The sequence below is a fragment of the Triticum aestivum genome, chromosome 5B, assembly GCF_018294505.1.
Source record: "Triticum aestivum cultivar Chinese Spring chromosome 5B, IWGSC CS RefSeq v2.1, whole genome shotgun sequence".
Lineage (NCBI taxonomy): Eukaryota > Viridiplantae > Streptophyta > Magnoliopsida > Poales > Poaceae > Triticum > Triticum aestivum.
The window spans coordinates 615,425,683-615,444,923 of record NC_057807.1 but is presented as its reverse complement, the minus strand read 5'-3'; the positions used below and the strand labels follow the sequence as shown (position 1 = coordinate 615,444,923).

General features: G+C 44.6%; 1 protein-coding gene across 2 annotated transcripts; it reads left to right on the top strand.

The window, feature by feature from the left end:
• Nucleotides 1-1,820: 1,820 nt before the first annotated feature.
• LOC123113658 (methionine S-methyltransferase) lies at nt 1,821-12,543 on the top strand. 2 transcript variants are annotated; one of them, XM_044534961.1, is made up of 14 exons: nt 1,821-2,178; nt 3,287-3,480; nt 3,922-4,128; nt 4,216-4,311; nt 5,321-5,509; nt 5,702-5,890; nt 5,968-6,204; nt 6,334-6,468; nt 8,034-8,135; nt 9,022-9,201; nt 9,859-10,873; nt 10,969-11,045; nt 11,309-11,662; nt 12,278-12,543. In XM_044534961.1, exons 1-13 carry the CDS (start codon nt 1,953-1,955, stop codon nt 11,612-11,614), a joined length of 3,153 nt encoding a protein of 1,050 aa, XP_044390896.1. In that variant the 5' UTR covers nt 1,821-1,952; the 3' UTR covers nt 11,615-11,662; nt 12,278-12,543. The 2 variants fall into 2 exon arrangements, with proteins under 2 accessions (XP_044390896.1, XP_044390895.1); XM_044534960.1 differs by having other exon boundaries at nt 8,034-8,354.
• Nucleotides 12,544-19,241: the final 6,698 nt, after the last annotated feature.

The window sequence follows — 19,241 nt, the reverse complement described above, 5'->3', positions numbered from 1 at the left end:
TGGCCACACCAGGCAGGCTCGCGAGGAGGCGGAGAGATCAAGGTGAGGGGTACCTCGCGAGGTGCTCATGACGCAAGCCATGACGATCAAGACCAGGTGGGCGCCAGACGGGCGCCAGCCCGTGCAGTGTCCTTGTTTCCTCTTTGGTGCAAAGGGGGCAAGTGCAAACGCGGAGTACCGAGGCATCAGGGAAAGGTTTCCATATCGGTGCAACAAGACCAAGACCAGCAGGACGGCAGGACGGAGGTCACCATGGAGCCCAAGACGGCGTCACCACCAGCGCCTTTGGCAGGCGATGACCACCTTTAGTTAGGATAGCTTGTACTAGCTGTCCCCTTTCAAAATGGCCGTTGTTGGATCCCTTCCCGCTCAATATTTGGGAAGAGGACCAGGGCCTCTATAAATAGAGCTAGCCACCACAGTAGGCAGAGAGGGGAGATCTGGTCGAATCCTTTCGAAGCAGAACACCACGCCACCAAGAACACCTCTCCTCGCGAGGCTGTCCCTCCCCTCTACTGTTCATCATCTGCCCACGAGGCAATCCACCACCACACACTGGAGTAGGGTATTACACCACGACGGTGGCCCGAACCAGTATAAATCTCGTGTGTCTTGTGCTGTGAGTTCATCGATCTAGCTTAGGGATCGCGGCGAGGCTGAGGGCGTTAATCGGTAGGAGGAAATCTTCGTGCGCACCCCAGAGTTTGAACCTTAAGGGTTTTGCCGGAACCCGATATCCGACAACGTCGTCATTGGCTTCCTCCTCGAGCAGCGCCACAAACGCCTCCTCGTCACCCGGGTCCATCGTCGAGCGGACAAATCGCCGAACACCTGGCGGGCGTGGTAGACACGCAACTGCCGGTATCCCTGCCCTCCATGGCCGGAGCGCCGGAAAGCTCACCCCGGAGCGGGGTGAAGGTTGTCGCGATGAACCCTCTTTTTTCCGGCGGGGGAATGACCTTTCTAGCGGCGGTGGGTGGGTAGGCGGCGCCGGGATCGGCACGGCGGCGGAAGGGCGTGCACGCGGGGGGTGGGGGGTGGGGGTGGGGGGGGGCCGAATCTGGAAGTGCAAGATGCTTTTTCGCCTGACAGTGGTGGCCCAAGCGCGGTTTTTCCTTCCGCCTGAGCCCCCGAGTGCACCCCAGTGCGCTGGGTTCGGCCTGGGATCGCCGGGCCAAAATATGGGCCGAGCTGGCAGATTTCAGCGTCCTGGGGGTGCGACTGGTGGGTTCTTTCCGCGCCTGCGCGAAAAAACTCGGCCGGGGGGGCCTGTTGGGGGCGCGAGTGGAGATGCTCTAAAACCAGTAGAACGAAGAAGCGGAAGATGACACCCCTGTGTGCCCCACATGCCCTGTTGGCGCCCCCAGGTCTGAGGAAGGCAGCTCAGGGGGGTATCAGAGGAAGGCGAAGTGGGATGAAGAAGAAAATGCCGAGGACCGTTGGATGAATATCGACTGTGTGCCCCACATGCCCTGTTGGCGCCCCCAGGTCTGAGGGAGGCGGCTCAGGGGAGTATCAGAGGAAGGCGAAGTGGGATGAAGAAGAAAATGCTGAGGACCGTTGGATGAATATCGACTGTGTGCCCCACATGCCCTGTTGGCGCCCCCAGGTCTGAGGGAGGCGACTCAGGGGGTATCAGAGGAAGGCGAAGTGGGATGAAGAAGAAAACGCTGAGGACCGTTGGATGAATATCGACCGGTCGGTGGAAAATTGACCGACGAAGAATATGCTGTAGGGCGCCCGTTGAATAGTCGCTCCCATTTCTTTGTGCAGTTGACCACCGTGACTGGGTAGACTAGTGACCCCAGTCGCGTGAGTGTGAATCGTGTCGTGTTCTAGTTTACGGTTCTGCACCTCGTCTCGTCGCCGCGATCTCCGCCGCCGCCCATCCTCCCTCTACTAGCAGCGGCGTCCTCCTCCTCCACTCTAACCAAACCAGGGGCCCCGTGCTGATGGATGTGGAGTCCTTCCTGGCGTCGTGCGCGGCATCAGGCGACGCGGCTTACGGCGCCGCCGAGGCCGTGCTCGAGCGCCTCCAGGACCCCGCCTCCCGATCCGCGGCCCGCCGTCTCCTCGGCGCCGTCCGCCGCCGCGTAGCCTCGGTCTACGGGAATGAGGAATGTCCCCGCGCCTTCAACTTCCGCATCCGCGACGTCGTCCTCGAACCCCACCTCAAAGGTTGCCCCCTTCCCTACACACCCGTCCTCGACCCGCATGTCTTTCGCCGATCTGGCCGCCAAGACCCCGCGGCTTGGTAGAAATCAAGCCCTGCAATCTTGATCCGCTTGCATCTGGCCCGCCGATCAGGAATTCGACCATAACTAAAACTTTGTCTCTAATCTCTACCTGACTACCAAGTTGGTTTTCTTTCTTCTTGTTTCCGTTTTTGTGTAGTTCGTTTTTTGTTCGAGCATGACGTACGTTCTTGGATTTGTACCAGACTCCAGTGATTCGGCATTTTGCATTTTGGTGCGTGCTCTTGGAATTTAGAACACAATGAGACATTGATCAAGTGATTTATGTAGAGGAGTATTTTTGTTCTTGTACTCCGTGTACAATTCACTATTTCCCAACAATTTTGATGGCCTCTAAGCATCATTTTTTATTCATGTCTACTTTGTAAGCTACAGATTTATTCATATCTGTGTGTAAGCTGCAAATTTTGAAGAGAAAAGTTATCTATTTGGTTGTTCAAATTTGTTCTTTGGCAGAACAATCCTGCCCATCCTATCACCATAAGTATAAAAGCACGACAAATGAGTGGGGCAAACGTGTTGCCAAACTAATATACTCCCTCCGTCTCAAAATAAGTGTCTTTAGCTTAGTACAAATTTGTACTAGAGCTAGTACAAAGTTGAGACACTTATTTTGGGACGGAGGGAGTAGGACCTAAGCTACATATTTTGAGGGGCATGTTATCTATTCTTTTTTCCTTCTAGTTTCTTCTCTGGGAGAACAATCCTACTCAACCTATAATCATAAGAATAAAAAAGCATGACACGAGTGCTTCAGTCTATTGGCATATATAACAACTAAATAGGACATCTGTCAGCTATATCTTTGGTTAATAATTGTATATAGAGTTATAGACCCAGTCTTTGCGCTGAAAAAACTGCAATTGAAAATTTTCTTACATTATATGGAGTCTGGGTCTGATATGATTCTTTGTTACGTTTTGTGTGCATAAAGCATTAACTTCTGTCTTCATTTGGCGCAGCGGTAAAAACATCCATTATTTAATATTTATTTGCTTTTCATAGCTTGATAAAATTTCAAATGCTTATAGGATCCCAGCAAAGAAATATGCTAACAATGATGGAGATGCCTAGCATTTTCATTCCTGAAGACCAGTCCTTCACTTTCTACGAGGGTCTCAATCAGCATCCAGATCCTGCTTTCAAGGATAAGATAGTCGCAGAGCTGGGATGTGGCAATGGTTGGATATCCATCGCGCTTGCAGAAAAGTGGTCTCCGTTGAAGGTTTTCCCCCTCTTGCTCTGTGGATATTTTATCTTACTACCATTATTACAGAAATGGGAGCTGCCAGTCAGACATTATTGTTACAGAAGTGGGAGCTGCAGCAGTTAGATGTTTATTCCGATTTCATGATACACCACTTTCTAGACTTTCAGTAATCCACCAACAGTCTAACTTGCTTGGTACATCTGAGGAAACAATATCCGTTGACATTATTTCCTCCAAGTTTTAAGCAAGGAACTAGTCTATATACACTACACATTATTCTAACCATGTTGAACAGTCTGTCCTTTGAAAGGGATAAGAGGAAAATAACATGCAATTAGTTCTGAGTCGCACATGCCAGTTAACTGAATTACTTTGTACTTAGCTCGACATTACCATAATAGACCAGGCATTTATCTCCGTCAGAACCCAAGCTGAGCATTGTTTGTTTCTTTGAAGGTCTACGGTCTGGATATTAACCCAAGGGTTATCAAGATTGCATGGATAAATCTTTACTTGAATGCACTAGATGACGATGGTCTTTCAATCTATGATGGGGAGGGGAAAACATTACTTGATAAAGTTGAATTCCATGAGTCTGATCTTCTTGCATACTGTAGAGACAACAAGATAGAACTTGATCACATTGTTGGATGCATACCTCAGGTACGGTCAGTTACTATATTTGGTGAAACAAAATTATATTAGACTAGGACTGATGGAAAATTCTTACTCCCACAATCTGATTTTCAGATTCTTAATCCCAATCCAGAGGCCATGTCAAACATTATCATTGAAAATTCTAGTGAGGAGTTTTTGTATTCCTTGAGAAACTACTATGCTCTTCAGGTGAGTTGGAAGACATATTTTGCATCGTTATCACTTGAGCCACTCAGTTTACCTAATGACAATGGTGATTCATCGTGACATCGTCACATTGTCTCTCTATCTGGAGTAGTAGGATCAAGAGTGAGCATTTTTTTTGCCGTAATTACCACCTTGTTATAACCAGATTAGAAGAAACAAAATGTGTTTGGAACATGTCACTTACTTGTTGGTGTGTATTTCTACCCCTTATATGATAAAAGAATTTTGAGAAGTAATATGTGATTTGTACAACTGTACTGATACCTTGGTTCCACCAGTATAATTGATTTAACTTCGGATGGTTGGAAGGACAGCTAGCAGTCTACATTGACAAGGGCCCCTAGACTAAATGATGGATATAGTAGGACGTATACAATGGTGCTATCTTAGGAGTGTCACGTAGGATAAATGCCGAGGTGGAGGAGAGATAAACTAGAAAAAAGGCTGGCCTTCTTTTAATTAAGAGGCGATCTGTTAGCAACGGTATCTCTCGCCACATATTTAGGTTCATCTAGTTATTACTTATTAGAGATAAGACTACGAGATAACCCATTACATCATATTTTCATTGCCATCTCTAAATTACATGTCAGGCTTAAGATAAGACTATCTTATTAACCACTGTACATGTACGTAGAATCACTTTCTTGGGCAGTAATAATTCATTCCTGACCTCAACTTCCAGCTATTGCATGACTTCGTGTTACAACTTATAACTACAAACACGATTTTACTCCACTCTTTCATGTGGAGTTATTTGCAATTTTTTTTATAGAATACTGGAATTTCTAGCAGTAGTATTCGCTTTTCATCTGTTTAAAATTAAATAGAGAAGTTCTGATCAGTTGCTAACAATTTGATAGTATGTATGACATGATGTGCACATACTTTTAATCAATCAATATATTCGTATGTTGGCTGATTGTTCTATTTCGACATCCTTTTATTATTGGTATGCTTGTAAACTTGTTGCATGTGTTATTGCATCTAGGATTTTGTTGAGGACCAATTTGGCCTCGGGTTGATTGCTCGTGCAGTTGAAGAAGGGATAGCTATCATAAATCCTATGGGTATTATGATATTCAACATGGGAGGCCGACCAGGTCAAGGTGTTTGTGAACGCGTACTTCTACGCCGTGGATTACGCATCAATAAGCTCTGGCAAACAAACATTATGCAGGTAGCAATGCTGTGAAACAGAATATTAATTAATCAGGAAATATTTTCCATGACAGCATTATCCTCGTGTTTGGTCAAGAATTTCGAGTTGCACAACAACATTTAGTAGGGCCTATAAATTTCATCTACCTGCTTATTCTATTTTGGCAACGGCATTTTTATTTTGATTACCAATTAGCTGGGTTGCTTACAGGTTTCTGATGCGGATATTTCAGCTTTAGTTGAAATTGAGAAAATTTACCCACATCATTTTGAGCTCTTCATGGATCTTCATGGGGATCAACCTGTCTCTGCACGCACTGCCTTGGCATACATGAAATCTGGTGGCCGTGTTTCACATGCTTTCTCCGTGTATAGCTGTCAACTTCGCCAACCTAACCAGGTTTCTTTGCGTTGTCTTTAGCTTTATAAAAGCAATAATATACCAACGCAAATAGTACTAATTCAGAGAATTTTCAGGTGAAGAAACTATTTGAGAGTATTAAAAATGGACTTCATGAAGTCGGCAGCTCGCTCGATTTATCTTTTGATGATGATTCTGTTGCCGATGAAAAGATTCCCTTCCTAGTATACCTAGCTCAGTTTTTGAAGGATGATAGGCTCAATCCTTGTGAGCCTCCAGCTGGATGTTTAAACTTTTGGAATATTGTCGCTGAATTTATGAAGAGCTACCACCACATCCCATTAACTCCTGAAGTAAGGCTTTGTGTCTATTTCATTTACAATTATGTCTGCTTATACTGTAAATTTGCAATATCAAGCTATTGGGTGCTTCTACCTTCTGCTTCATATGATACTTTTTTGTTTTCTTTCCTGGTACACTAGAATGTTGTTGTATTCCCTTCCTGCGATGTGGCAATAGAAAATTACCTTCGACTGTTCTCACCATCACTTGCGATTGTCGATGAACATCTGACCAGACACTTGCCCAAGCAATGGTTGACATCTTCAGCAATCGAGGTACCTCTCTCTCTCTCTCTCTCTCTCTCCAACAAAAACGCACGCACACATGCATTGGCAGCTTGTGCATGTTATGCAACACTTCTTGTTTGAGCAACATCTGATCTGAACTGAGTAGTGATATGTTCTTTTGCCAGAAGCGAGGAACTTGAAGAGTTGGGAAAAGCCCCCCCCCCTCCCCTCCCGGTCGCTCCTGCGGGCGACGCGGAGGGGAAACCCTAGCCGCCGGTAACAGTCCGCCCTCCTCCTCGACTCCTCCCTCGCCGCCGCCGGCTCGCGCTGACGGGTGAAGCCCGGTCAGCCTCGGCGGCGGCGGGGCCTTCCTTCCCCCTGCTCACTAGGGCCGACGCGGGTCGGGGTCAGCGGGCGGCGGCGTGGCGCTGGCCGAGGGCGTGACGGCGCGGCGGCGGACAACGGTGGCGGGGCCGGTGCCTGGCGGCGGCGTGTTGGGCTTGGTGTGCTCTGTTCTGCGCGGTGGCGCCTGGCGTGGTGGCGGCGGCCATTGGTGGAGCGCGTCGGCCCCCCTTCGGCGGGTGGCTGATGCAGATGCGGGGTGCGCCGCTCCTGGCCGCGTGGGCGGCGGATCGGCGGCGAGCGTGGCTGGCTCCTGGGGCTTCCCCGTTTGCCCTGGGAGCAGATCTGGCGATGGTGCTTCCTCTCGGGGGATGGATTGGGGGAAACCCCTTGGCTGTTCTCTGCGGCCACGATACCGGCGGCGCTCCGGCGTCGTTCCCCTTCTTGAAGGCGGCTTCGCAATCCCCCCCTCGCCCTCCCTTCCTCGTCCCGGGTGAAAGCCCCAAATCTCCGGATTGGGTGGTGACGGCGCCCCGGCGTCGTTTTTCTTCTTGAAGACACCACCTTGGTGCGACGGAGTGGTGGTCGAGGCCTTGGCATGGGAGGTGGCTGCCGGATATCGTCAGTGGTGTCCATGCTCGGCCACTTGCGGTTGTTGTTGGCGCCGGCGCGCGGCGTTGGCGATGCTCGGTGGTGCGGCTGCCTGGTGCGGTCGTTGTGTTTGTCGTCCCCTCCCGGCAACCTGTTGGTCCTGGTCATGCGAGCTCAGGGGTGAGCGACTCTGCCTGTCGACGGCGTAGTGTCCTCCGATCCAGGACTAGAGGGCAGGGGGCTCTCTTCGGAGGTAGAGACGAATGGCGGACCGGATGGCTTGGCCCAAGGGGGATGACAGAGCGTGACAATCCTCCTGCAGCGGGATCTACCTCGGCTCAGCCGCGGCGTGTGTTGGCTCCTGTTCGCCGAGGGCTTCGATGTTCAAGCTTGTGCTTGGTGTATTCGAGTCTTGTTAGTGGCTCCTTTGGTATCTTGTATCTTTGCCGTTTTTAGTTTTTTTCTTCCTTTCTTCTTCTTTTTCTTTGGGCTTGATGTGCTGCTCGCCCCAGCATTGCGATGTGTCAATGGTGGTTTGCTTTGGAATACAAAGCGGGGGGAAACCCTTTTTCGGTAAAGTTATCCTGTTTAACGGGAACAGTGGAAAATACATGTCTATCCTGTGAAGAAAAATGATGGTTCAAGAATGTTGATCCTACTGCTTCCTTTTGACACTGCAGGGGAGGGCAGATTGTAACCGTGCTGAAGACACAGTCACTGTAATTGAAGCACCATGCCGGTCAGATTTGCTGATTGAATTGGTCAGGAAGCTGAAGCCTCAGGTTATTGTTACTGGCATAGCTCATTTTGAGGTTGTCACTAGTGCAGCTTTTGTGAACTTACTAAGCGCAACACAAGATGTTGGTTCTCGCTTATTGCTAGACATTTCAGAGCATCTGGAGCTATCTAATTTGCCAAACTCTAATGGTGTGCTGAAATATCTTGCTGGAAACACCCTACCTTCGCATGCAGCTATACTGTGTGGTCTAGTAAAAAATCAGGTGCCTGTAACTTGCCACATAAATTGTTTTATCCATTATGGAATGACTACACATATGCCATGTTAACTAGTACTCATTCCGTCTGGAATTACTTGTCGGTCGCTCAAACGGATGTATCTAGCACTATCATCCGCTTGAGCGACAAGTAATTCCGGACGGAGTGGGTATGATTTAGTTATGACGAGTTAAACAACTTGATCTCCCTCACCCTGGACCGGCCCCAGACGAGGGATGTGATCAATGTATAATCCAGTACTCCCTCCGTCCCAAAATAAGTGTCTCAACTTTGTACTTGAGACACTTATTTTGGGACGGAGGGAGTACATCATAAGATGACCGTGAGTAAATACTCCTTCTGTACCTAAATATAAGTCCTTTTAGAGATTCTATAATATGGACTTCATACGGAGTAAAATGAGTGAATCTACACTCTAAAGTATGTCTATATACATCCGTGTGTAATCCATATTGAAATCTCTAAAAAGACTTATATTTAGGAACGGAGGTAGTAGATCGTACTTTAGCAGTGTTCTTTCCATGAAGGGGACTTGCAGCCTGGAACTGTATTTGAACTTCTGTGCAGTCTTACACCTATGATAGGAACATCATCTAAAGGTTTCATTTCTATATGCTCCTCTATCTAATTACTTTGGATTAAAAATTGCAGGTTTATTCTGATCTGGAAGTTGCTTTTGCTATTTCCGAGGACGCAGCTGTATGTAAGGCATTGTCACAAACTATTGAGATATTGGAAGGACATACTTCTGTGATTAGCCAGCACTATTATGGATGTCTTCTCCATGAGCTGCTGGCGTTTCAAATTGGAGACCACCATGCACAACAAGAGGTAGGCAGAATTTTCCTTGTCCAGTTCTTCACCTCACTTGACCTGATGGTAACATCTCATGTCTGATACTCCTTCCGGTTTTAAATACAAGGCCACTATCAAAAATACAATTTGCATTGATATAAGGCCACTACCTCTTCCCTAGAAGAACTGATTAGATGCTTGCCTCGTACAATGGTGCTTACTAATGCAAACGTTGCATCCAGCAATAGAGAAAGAGGCACCAGATGCAACATTTTAATTAGCCCGGAATACGGGAGGTTTTTCCGTACAATTAATCATGCTATTTATTAGTTGACTTTGTTTTCTTGGTATCTTAGAAATGGGATAGTGGCCTTGTATACAAAAACGGAGGAAGGGACTCTTTTTTAGTGGACGTCCCGCTCAGCATAAGTCAGTTAATTTCTAAATCTTGGATTAGTCCCTCCACTTAGTTGGATAGCACCTACTCACAGTAAACAGCTAAATGTTTTAGCAGTAGGATGTTTGATTATTTTTCATCATATCTATGGAGTATTTGTGAGTGGAAGTTAATAATATGTCCAGACACCTACGGAAAATCTCCCTGAAAGAGGGGCCCTATGGAATACTTGCTGATTATAATGTTTATTCTTTGTTTTGCTTGCTTTCAATTATTTTCCCTTGCTCATTTTTCAGAGGCAACCTGCAGAAGTGACACCTCAGAAGATAATAGGATTTTCTAATTCAGCTCTGACTACCCTAGAAGAAGCTGAATTTTTTGTTCCCGAGTCAAAGGATTGTAGTGTCATTCATATGGATTTAGACCGCAGTTTCTTGTCAGTACCTTCTGCAGTGAGCGCCTCCATTTTTGAAAGTTTTGTGAGGCAGAACATCACGGATTCTGAAGCTGATGTCCGTTCTAGCATTGAAAAGCTGGTGGGAAATAACTATGGTTTACCAGGAGACGATTGTCCTGATATTGCAGAGTCCGCCTACCGTAAGGAAATTGTATATGGCAGCAGCTGTCTCGCACTTTTTAACAAGCTTATCATTTGCTGTGTGCAAGAACAAGGCACCTTCTTTTTCCCCATGGGCACAAATGGACACTATGTGGCAGCAGCGAAGTTTATGAACGCAAAAACCTTGACAATTCCAACAAATGTAGAGTCAGGCTTCAAGATTGAACCGATAGCTCTAGATGCAGCTCTAGAGGATGCCATTGAGAACAATAATGTATTCCGTCCATGGGTGTATATTTCTGGCCCTACAATCAACCCTTCTGGTTTCCTTTATAGTGACAACGAGATAAAAGATCTGGTCTCTGTTTGTGCTCATCGTTCAGCTCGGGTCGTAATAGATACCTCCTTTTCCGGTCTTGAGTTTCAAACTGATGGCTGGAGTCGGTGGAATTTGAGTACATTATCTTATGACATTTGCTTATGTTCCACACTAACTTATTTCATGCTTGGAGAGCTGTCTCTTCAGCTGACAGCGTCTGGCCTTGATTTTGGGTTTCTGATTTGTAGTAAGCCACCCAATGTGGAACTTAGTTTCGGAAGCTTGAGTCAGCCACATAAGACACTGAAGTATGCTTTTAGAAAACTGTTGGGTCTTAAAAACGAGTGCGATGAACACTTCTCTAGTCCCTTCTATAGTCTCATCATGGAGCAACAGGACAAAGGTCAGGAATGGTTCGAACAAGTTCAAAAAGGTTAGCATGCTGTAACACTCTGAACTTCCCTCTCAATTTTTGCTTTCCCTCCGGTGCATAGTAAGGTATGTCAAGTGCATATGGATTATTCACAGCTGATAAGGGGAAACTCTCTAATATCATCATGGAGCAAAGGGAGAAACTCAAGAAACGTGCCAACAAGTTAAGGAAGGTTAGCAGCTGTAACATTCTGAACCGCTCTATCAGTCTTGGCATTCCCTTTTAAATCTTAGATCAGAGATAAATATAGGCCGAATCGTAGCCCCTAACTTGAGTAACTTGAGTTTTTGTTAGCACTGACTGCATCCAGAAGTTAGTTGAGTCTATGCTATCACCTAAAATTCTAATTGCTACCACTAGGTAGACATACTTTTGCACAGCTTCAAGGAGGACTTTGAGTTTGACATGGTGTCCTTTTTTTTCTGCAATTTACAGACACTTGAGAGCTGTGGGTGGGATGTTGTCGGCGGCGATGGAGGTATCTCGATGCTGGCGAAACCGACGGCCTACATTAGCAGATCATTCAAGATAGACGGTTTTGAAGGCAAACTCGACGGCTGCAACATTAGGGAAGCCGTTCTTAGATCCACTGGTCTTTGCATAAGCAGTAGCAAATGGACCGGGATACCAGACTACTGCCGGTTCAGCTTTGCTCTGGAGACCAGTGAATTCGAGCGGGCAATGGACTGCATAATCCGGTTCAGAGAGTTGGTTCTGGGAGAGGAACAAGGCTCGATCTGATGAAAGGGTAGTAAATGTCAAGATTGGGATTAATTGATTGCATGGAAGGTAAAACCTAAAGAAACACAATCGCCATTTTGTATCTTTTGCCCCCTTTTCTGTTGATTATAAATTAGAATTGGAACTTCTTTTTAGAACTGAAATAAGATTAGATACTGAAAATTACCGCCATAAAAGATGCAAGTTAAGGCTTTGTGTCTCCCGAGAGTACTTACTACGGACTACTTTACTAGTTAGGTATGTCAAGTCAATATGGTTTATTCACAGCTCATGTGAGACGTAATTAAGTGACTCATTTTCTGCATAAAGTTATGCACTCCGCATTTTCTGCATAAAATTATGCACTCCGCATTTTCTGCATAAAGTTGTGCCTCTTACTGCTTCAATTTTTCTAGGTGTTGCTTCTTGCAGGATGCAGTTGTAAGATTTTGGTTTGTAGTTTTATTTTTATTTTTGAAAGAGATGGGTTTTCCCTCTGACTTCTGTTATCAGAAACCAGAATAGCTAGAATAAATTGGTAATTTTTTATGAGTACTTACATTTATGCATGTGATGGAATTTGGTTGCTCAAGCTACTGCAAAAAAAAATCATTTGCTAAATAGCAACATGTTGAATTTCTTTTTGACTTAAATGATCTTCTTGACAATTTGAGTATGTTGCAGGTATGGTCCAGTGCACAGAGGGCGTCGTCAGATAAGGGGTTGGGGCTCGTGGGAGAGATAATCCGGTGCAGGAGGGAAAATATAGTAGTGGAGAAGAATATGGGCCTTACACAGTCTGAAAAACATGAGAAGTATTCATGTGAAATGGACAAGAAATGACCATAATGGTATTTTTCGGAGCAGTAGTTTGGAAGGAATTGGGGTGTCATCTATCCAGTTATCTCTGCCATACTAGCTTATATGTATATTTGCTTTGTCTCTTTTCATACGTCGTTTTTGTAGGAGATAGGTGCTTCTCTTTAATTTATTTTTTCTTTAATTATTATTTTTCAAAGGCGTGAACTTTTAAAATTAAAAGAATATCAAATTTGTGAACTTTTTCTTAAATTTGTGAATCTTTTTCAATTTCAAGTGCAACTTTTTCTAGTGATTTTTTTGTAAATCTTGGATTCTTTTTAAAAATTGTGAACATTTGTTTTTTCCAAAATCGACGACCTTTTATCAAATTCGTGTACGCTTGGTCCAGCCCAACAGGCGCCCGGCTGGAGCGATGCTGTCGCCTAGTTTGGCCAAGGCCTAATCATTTTATTCTTTTGTATTTTTGTTTTTTCGCTTTCTAAGTTAATTCATTTGTTCACTTCAAAAAAAAGTTAACTCATTTGTCTCCTTTTAGATTTTTTTAAAATCTGTTATTTAAAAAGAAAAATGGAATAACTGAAAATGTTCTTGTTTTTAAATATTGTTTACAATTTTAGAAATTGTTCTAGAATTTCATAAAATGTTTCCATTTTTATTTTGTTTGTTCTCAAATTAAGAAATGTTTATGTTGCAAAAAATGTTGATAATTTCAAAAAAATGTATGTGGTTTGCTAATTTTGTTCAAAATTTTCATTAATGGCTGGGAATTTTTTAAGAATGTCGAGAGACAAGGCACTCCCAAACGGACTCTTCTGGCTTATCCGAAAACTCTTGGTTGAACATGATGTTTTTTTTGGAAATAATAGGACCGACCTCAACTTTGCAAACAGGTCGGCATGTCCATATTAGGGATTCACACCTAGTTTGAATAACTTCCGATAGCGTATGCACGTTGTGACACGTCCAATCATTTATCGGCCTTTTTTCATCGAAAAAATTTCAGAAAATGCAAAACATGTCAAAAACCCAAGCAACTTGCCCTGGTGCCCTGAATCATACAAGGCCATGGATTAATATTTTTGGTTAATTTGAAGTATGTAAGAATAAACATGCTCTTCAACTGAGCCTTTTGGACATCTTTGAAATGACATTAACTTTTGCCACTAGGTTGGCATGTCCATGGTAGGCATGCATACTAGGGTTGAACGACTTCCCACATTGCATGCACGTTGCGGCATGTTTGGGCATTAATCAAGTCTTTTTTCATCAAGAGAACTCTACAACATGCAAAACGTGTCGAAAACCTAAACAACTTGGCATGATGCCTTGAGTTGGTCATACAAGGTCTTGAAATAAAATTGGGACCATTTCAAGGGTGTCGATAAACAACGTGCTCTCAAACGAAGCCTTCTGGTTCTACCCGAACACCCTCCGTTGAACATGATCTATATTTGAACATCCTTCAAATGACCCCAATTATTGCAAGCAAGTGGGCATACCCATGGTAGGCATCCATGTCAGGTTTCAATGATTTTCGACACCATATGCAAGTTGCGACAAACACCATGCCAGACGTGTCGTAATATAGTGCATCCTATTTTTTGGTGTTTTTATATGATTCTACAACCTTCCACCTTGGATATGCATGAAAAGTATATGCACATGATCATGCTGATTCAAGGGACGAAACAAGCGGGGGAATTACATTCAGTTGTATCTCTAGCTATTGAAGGATGAATTGTACATATTATGAGCTTTTGAAGGGGTCCAAACAGGGATGCCGACAAAGGAACTTATTTTCGTATGAGAGGTGCATTGATAACAACGGTGCACAACTATCTAGACTACAGATATACCTCCGGTCAGGTACGCCATGGACACTACAGACGTGTGATATGTCTCCATCGTATCTATTTTTCCAAATACTTTTGCTCTTGTTTTGGACTCTAATTTGCATGATCTGAATGAAACTAACCCGCGCTGACGCTGTTTTCAGCAAAGCTGCCATGGTGATTGTTTTGTGTAGAAATAAAAGTTCCTGGAATTAGACGAAACTTTTTGGAGATTTTTTATTGAATAATTAAAAATACTGGAACGAAGATCCATTGGAGGGGGCCACCTATTTCTCACAAGGCAACAAGGCGCACCTACCCCCCAGGACGCGCCCTGATGCCTGTGGGTCCCACATGTGGTCGTCTGACCTAATTCATAGCCTATAAGTTTCATTTCACTGAGAGAAAAAAAAGAGAAGTTTCATTGCATTTTTATGATACGGAGCTGACGCCACCTCTTGTTCTTAATCAGGAGGGCTATTCCGGAGTCTGTTCTTCATCATCACCAACCCTTCTTCATCAACAATTCCATGATGCTCATCGCCGGGAGTGAGTAGTTACTAGGCTTGTTGGATGGTGATGGAGTTGGATGAGATTTGTCATCTAAATGATTCAGTTTGTTAGGGCTTGATCCCTAGTATTTGTTAAGATTTAATTAATCCTATTAATCCATGCGTAAGGAATAGATGACAGTTGCCATATGGACGTCCGGTCCTGGTGCCTTCTCGAACAGACACCTTTTCACTTGGTGTCCTTTGTAACTCTATATATAGATGTACTCATCATTAATAAAGAAAGATTGATTCATTTTATAACTCTCTCGATTGTTCTCTGTCGATCTCAATCCTAAACAGTATCCACTCTGTTCTGAGATTGATGTTGCTATGATTTTACTATGCTTAATGGTTGTCACTAGGGCCCGAGTGCCATGATTTCAGATCTGAACCTATTATGTTTTCATGAATATAAGTGTTATTTTGGATCATGTCTTGTAAGTTGTATGCACCTATGATACGTCTCCAACGTATTTATAATTTTTGATTGTTCCATGTTATTGTAGTATCAATCTTGGATGCTTATTAAGCAATTATATGCAATTATATATCATTTTTTGGGACTAACCTATTAACCTAGTGCCCAGTGCCAGTTGCTGTTTTTTTTGCATGTTCTCGGCTTTTTAGGAAATATATATAAAAAAAGTCCAAATGAAGAAAAAACTTTGGATTAATCTTTTCTGAACCAGAGGGGACCCTGGAAGCTTCGGGAGAAGACCTGAAGAGCTACAAGGGAGCGACAAGCTTGGGAGGCGCGCCCCAAGGGGGCGCCCCTTGTGGCACCTCTTGACCTAATCTCCGCTCTATAAATACTCAAATATTCCCCCAACATCATAGAGCCACCCGAAATACTTTTTCCGCCGCCGCAAGTTTCTGTTCTCGTGAGATCCCATCTGGAGGCCTTCCCCGACACTCTACCGGAGGGGGAATCGATCACGGAGGGGCTCTACATCAACCTTGCTGCCCTTCCAATGATGTGTGAGTAGTTTACCGCAGACCTACGGGTCCATAGCTAGTAGCTAGATGGCTTCTTCTCTCTCTTTGATCTTCAATACAATGTTCTCCTTCATGTTCTTGGAGATCTATCCAATATAATCACCTTTTGCTGTGTTGAAAGTGCAATCATGCCCTTAATCATATTTTGATGTTGATGACAACACATATGCTCGGGACTAATCATGTTTATCAAGTATATCTCAGGATTATGTTCCAAAGACCGTGTGCATGGATCATGACTAAGGACAAAAAGCATATAACTCAAGAATGGAGAAACAAGATGTTGACTTCATTTATGGTTTGTTCTTGAGTATAGGGATCCCGCACTATTAAGAGGGGATCGATGGATCTAGTGAAAAACTTGCTCAAAAGATACTATTTCTATACCTTGCCTTCAGACGTCCGGTGTTCTACGCACGTCCGGTCCTTCTTGATTGCCCGGACGTCCGGCCACTTCCAGACGTCCGGCAATCCACAACAGAAGCATTTCTACGGATGTCCGGAACTCTCCGGACGTCCGACACTTTCACAACAGAAGCATTTTTACGGACGTCGGAACCCTCCAGTCGTCCGTGCTCCGGATGTCCGGCCCAGCTCGGACGTCCGTATCCTGTACACTGGATTGTGGGTCACACTTTTCACAGCGGCCGGTCGTCCGATGGCTGTCGGACGTCCGGACCTATTTGTGCCTCCGGACGTCCGACGTTCTCCGGACGTCCGGCCCATCCTGTACCCCAAACGGTCACTTCTACCCACCACCTATATATATACCTTTCTCTTCCACGGGATAAGGTTGACTATTCACTTTGAGCCTCTCAAGAACACCCCTCACTCTCTCTCATTCATCCACACTAAATCCTAGATTCCCAAGTGTTCTAGGAGCATTTGAGAGAAGTTCTCCAATCAAGTGATAGATCCACTTCTTCCCCTTCTTTGCACCAAAGGAATTCGTGACTTGAGCAAGTTTTGAGCTTTTCCCATCGTTCTTTTTACTCTTGGAGGTTGGAGACTCCTAGGCGGTAGGAGTCATTCGGAGAGGAATCGAACTTTGTGATTACCCTCGGAAAAGTTTGTGAGGGTTTGGAGACCACCCAAGGTCTACCACTAGTAGTTGAGAAACGCCTCTGTGGTGTTGTCTCAAAGGGAGAATAGGGTGATCCTTCGTGGCGTAGGTGTGCCTTCGTGGTAACATCCACCCCTCTAACGGTGACTAGCTTCCCTCCAAGGAAGTGAACATCGGCATACATCCTCGTCTCCCGGAGTTGCGGTTATTCCTAACCCTAACTCTCTACTTGTGGTTACTTGTCTCGTTACACTTACGTACATTATATTGTGCCTGCCTACTTACGTGTTTGTGTTGTTTGCTTAGTACTTTGTGCTCACGTGCAATTGTTAGGCTCATCTTCATATTCTGCATTATTGCCTAAAATTGCCAAGTAACAATTAAAATTTGTAATTGTACCTATTGACCCCCCCTCTAGGTCCATCTCGATCCTTTCAATTGGTATCAGAGCCTCGTGCTCTATTCTTGTGGCTTAACCGCCCTAGAGCGAGATGAACCCAGATGGGACTCCCCTGGTTGTAGATCCTAAGGATAAAGGCGAGGTTTCCTCTGAAGTCAAGTCCTTTACGTCTCAGGATCTAGAACGGGCCCTTGCTAAGCAAAAAGAGGAGCATGATGCTTCTCTTAAGGCCTTGGTCCAACTGAGATTAGCCACGTTGTCTGCGGTGCTTGCACCACACTCAAGTGGTGTGGGTTCGAGGCCAACCGTGCCTACATCATCACTTGGTCAACAACCTCCTAGCAATGAACACGCCAGTGTTCCTTGGCTTTATGCAAGACCTCAGGTTGAGAAACCAAGATATAATCCTCAAGGCAAACCTCCTTTACTTTCTGCTACTTCCGATTTTGCTTTGTGGAAAGTTGCTATGCAGGATCATCTTCGACATGGAAACGATGAGATGCTGGAGATTATAGAGTATGGCTACCATGTGGTTGATCCAAAGAACCCCACACCAAGAGAAATATATGACAAGAACCTCAATGACACGGCAATCATGTGTATAAGGAGAGGTATGGATGAAAAGCAAAGGAGACCGTTCATACACATAAGAAGTGCCAAGGAACTATGGGAAAGTATTATACGATCCAGGACTGGCACTTCTACCCTCCGGAGTGCTCAATATGAAATTGCCAAGGGGCAATTGCAAAACTTTTGTATGGAAAAAGGTGAAACACCCAATCAACTCCTTGAGCGTCTCATGACTCTCACTGCGGATATTGAGTCATGTGAGTGTGACAAGACACAAGATGGATTCAATATAACTAAGAGGTTTCTTGTGGATAAGTTGCTTCATGCTCTTGCTCCATATCATCATCAAATGGTGTGGGACATAAGACAACACCATACCTTCAAGGAAATGACTACAGATGACATCATATCCACCTTCCAACTATTTGAAGAGTCAAAGACCAATGCCACAAAACACCTTGCCATGCATGGTTCACCATCATCAAAGATCAATCTTGCATTGAAGGCCAAGCAAGTATGTGAAGATGAGCAAAGTGAAGAAGAAGAAGAAGAAGATGATGATGAAGATGGTAATGAGATTGAATCCGACGAGGGCCCTTCGTATGAAGACATGGCTCTTTTTGTCAAGAAGTTTAGCGCCGAAAAATTCAAGGGAAGATTTCAAAAGAAGAAAGTAAGAAAATGCTACAACTGTGAAGAAACCAATCACTTCTCCAACGAGTGCCCTTATGAGAAGAGAGAAGATAAACCAAGGTTTCCCAAGACCTTTCCCAAGAAGAAGTTGCCAAATCCTTTGAACTCCAAGCTCAAGAAGAGAGATGGAATGGCAATGGTTGCTCAAGAAGAATCTGATCCAGATGATGTTAGTGGTGTTGCCAGAGTTGCTCAAGACTCTCAAAACACGTTGAGGTTAGTAAACAAGAGTGCTGACGTGGTCACCTACAACTACATGAAAGATTACAAGGGCAACGCTCACAAGTGCCTAATGGCAAAGGCCATGGTTGAAGAAGGAGAGGACCAAAGATCTTCTGACAAGGTCAAGGTAACTCCACGATCAAATCCTCCTCTTTTCACACCTTCTACTCCTAGTGATGAGTATCTTGATGCGGAGGATAGCTATGAGGATGATGATCTAGATGATCCTATGACTGCTAAACTTAATAAGTTCATGTGCTCCCTCAAAGGAAAGAAACTCACTATGTTTCGTATGCTTATGGAGATGGTGAGTAAGCACACCATCACCATTAAGGAACTCGAAACCCTCGTCACCGAGGAAAAGGAAAAGTGTGAAATCCTTGAGTGGAAAGTCCAATATGAGGAAGCACGAAATGATGAACTATGCTTAAAAATTGGTGCAAATATTGATGTTCACACAAATGATCTTGCCTCCTTGAAAAAGGCTATTGACTCT

Bases quoted from the DNA above. Each gene is read 5' to 3' on its own strand.
- LOC123113658 (XM_044534960.1), top strand. From the start codon at position 1,953: ATGGATGTGGAGTCCTTCCTGGCGTCGTGCGCGGCATCAGGCGACGCG. The intron at 6,469-8,033 runs GTACCTCTCTCT...TTGACACTGCAG, and splicing joins TGACATCTTCAGCAATCGAG to GGGAGGGCAGATTGTAACCG. The intron at 10,874-10,968 runs GTTAGCATGCTG...GATTATTCACAG, and splicing joins GTTCGAACAAGTTCAAAAAG to CTGATAAGGGGAAACTCTCT.